A 2,028-nucleotide genomic window follows, 5' to 3' on the forward strand; every position below is an offset into this window, starting at 1 on the left:
TTTTTTTATCTAGCTTGACTACCCTTAGTGTATTTTGTAAGCTGAAAGATTCTCATTAGGTGTGGGAGTTAAAACTTAACTCTGGAGAAAGGTAGATAACCAAAAAAATAAATAGTATATTATTATTTCCTTGTACGCAATTTGCACTGGTCAAGATGCTCAATGTTGTGATGCAGGTCCAGTCACAGGAACAGCATCGGGCAAGTTCCAACTCCTCAAAAAGCCTGGCTGCAGTGGTGGCACGGCTGGAGAGGAACGCTGTCAACTCATGCACAGAGGGAGAGGAGCTGGACAGACTCACAACAGAAGAAGAGGAAGAGCAGGACGAGGCCGTGGTGCCTCGTGTCCTATATGAGGAGCTGGTGCACAGCTACAGGCAGCAGGAAGAGGAAATGAGACGCCTGCAGCAGGAACTGGAGCGCACACGCAGGCAGCTGCTCCAACAGGCCAAGAAGCTCAAGGAGTATGGCAGTCTGCTGACCGAAGTCAAGGAGCTGCGTGATTTCAATCGACGCCTGCAGGACGTCCTGCTCGTGAGGCTTGGCAGCGGTGAGATTTGCATAAATCATAGATATCGGCAGATCAATGCTGATTCAACGAAACGGTGTGCAAATGTAAAATATTTGTACCAAAATCATTGAACAGATCTATTCAAATCTGATTCAGAATTTTGATTGTTCTCTGAATCATAGAAGTTCAGTGTTTTGATTAAAACCTAAACCCTTAAAATGCATCTGTATTGTAAATTCATACTGAACAGGCCTTGACAATGATTTTCTAATTAGTATAGTCAGGACTATCCATTTTAAAATGCAATTTTGCTGGTTAGCATTTTTTTAAGGCTTCATAGAGCTGTTTTTACACTTAGTACAAAAGCAGCAATTCCTTGTCAGCTTTAAGTAGGCAATTGTGAGTGGCATATTTAGTGTCCAATTCACTGAAGACAAGATCTAGGACTTACCACATCTTCAGACAGCAATTTAAATGCGCTCTTGTGTAATTTCTAGGGCTGTCGGTCAATTAAAGTGTTCATCATTTGATTAATTTGATAATTATTTAGCATAGCAAGTACTTACTTAATATTCAGCATATCAAGTCATTAATTATGTCATGTAATTATGGTATTAATTAACTTAATCAAATTAATCGCATGCATCAATATTTGCTGAGGATAGCCTCCAAATGAAGATAATTCGTAGTCATTATATCATTGTGGATGAAAACGTTGAATAGACTTTACAAAAAGTGACTTTAGTCAATATATTGTATTATATTGTAATTTCATATTATTAAATATAAGTATATCCTGCAGTCCACAGCAATCCATTTTGCAATCTACAAGACTATTTTTTGTGCATGTAAAAATGCTAGACTGTCTTTGGCCATTGAATTAATTTTTTTTTATTTTTTTTTAGCATCTCTATAATTAATTGTACTAAATTAGCATGTTAAATTGGCAGCCCTAATAATTTAATGATTTTGATGTTATCGTTACATTTTCCACATTGTTCTGAGCTGCAGGGACTGATAAACCACTCAGATGAAGACTACAATAAAGGCTGCTGAAAGAGGACATAGTGTTCAGAGCGCTCAGGCCTGTGTGGGGGTGCGAAACAGACTGTGGTCTGGAGCGAGCTGGTGGAGCAGGCTGAAGATTAGAAAAGCCAGGGTTCTTTAGGGTCAGACGTGCAGTGCATTGACCGATATTAAAACTCAACAGATACATTAGAGCTTAGTGCGGCCAGCTTACTGAGCTAAAATGACCCGGTTGTCTTGAGGCATGGGAGAGCCATGTTTCAGGCAGCGCTCCAAAGGGAGTGGGGGTCAGGATTTACACTGGACACATTTCAAAACTGTCATTAGAGAGAGGGGAACGTCTGCCGTCAACACTTTCTTAGGATTACACTCATCTTTCTTCTGTTAAATTGTGCTTCACTGAACAGTGAGCAGTGTTTTGCTTTGCTTCATACAGAGCCGATGCACGACAATGGCACACAGACAATCAAAGCAGAGGTGGTGGAGCCGATC

General features: G+C 40.2%; 1 protein-coding gene across 1 annotated transcript in view; it reads left to right on the forward strand.

Moving 5' to 3' along the window:
- LOC107579156 (BEN domain-containing protein 5-like) overlaps positions 1-2,025 on the forward strand; it is a gene marked incomplete at its 3' end in the record, with an annotated part of 5,068 nt that extends 3,043 nt beyond the window's left edge. The window contains exons 3-4 of the mRNA XM_016265016.1: positions 177-549; positions 1,973-2,025. Coding sequence (XP_016120502.1) covers positions 177-549; positions 1,973-2,025 — 426 coding nt within the window. The remainder of the gene's footprint in view (positions 1-176; positions 550-1,972) is intronic.
- Between the last annotated feature and the right edge of the window lie 3 nt (positions 2,026-2,028).

This window comes from Sinocyclocheilus grahami, unplaced genomic scaffold, assembly GCF_001515645.1.
Source record: "Sinocyclocheilus grahami isolate Dianchi unplaced genomic scaffold, SAMN03320097.WGS_v1.1 scaffold14766.1, whole genome shotgun sequence".
Lineage (NCBI taxonomy): Eukaryota > Metazoa > Chordata > Actinopteri > Cypriniformes > Cyprinidae > Sinocyclocheilus > Sinocyclocheilus grahami.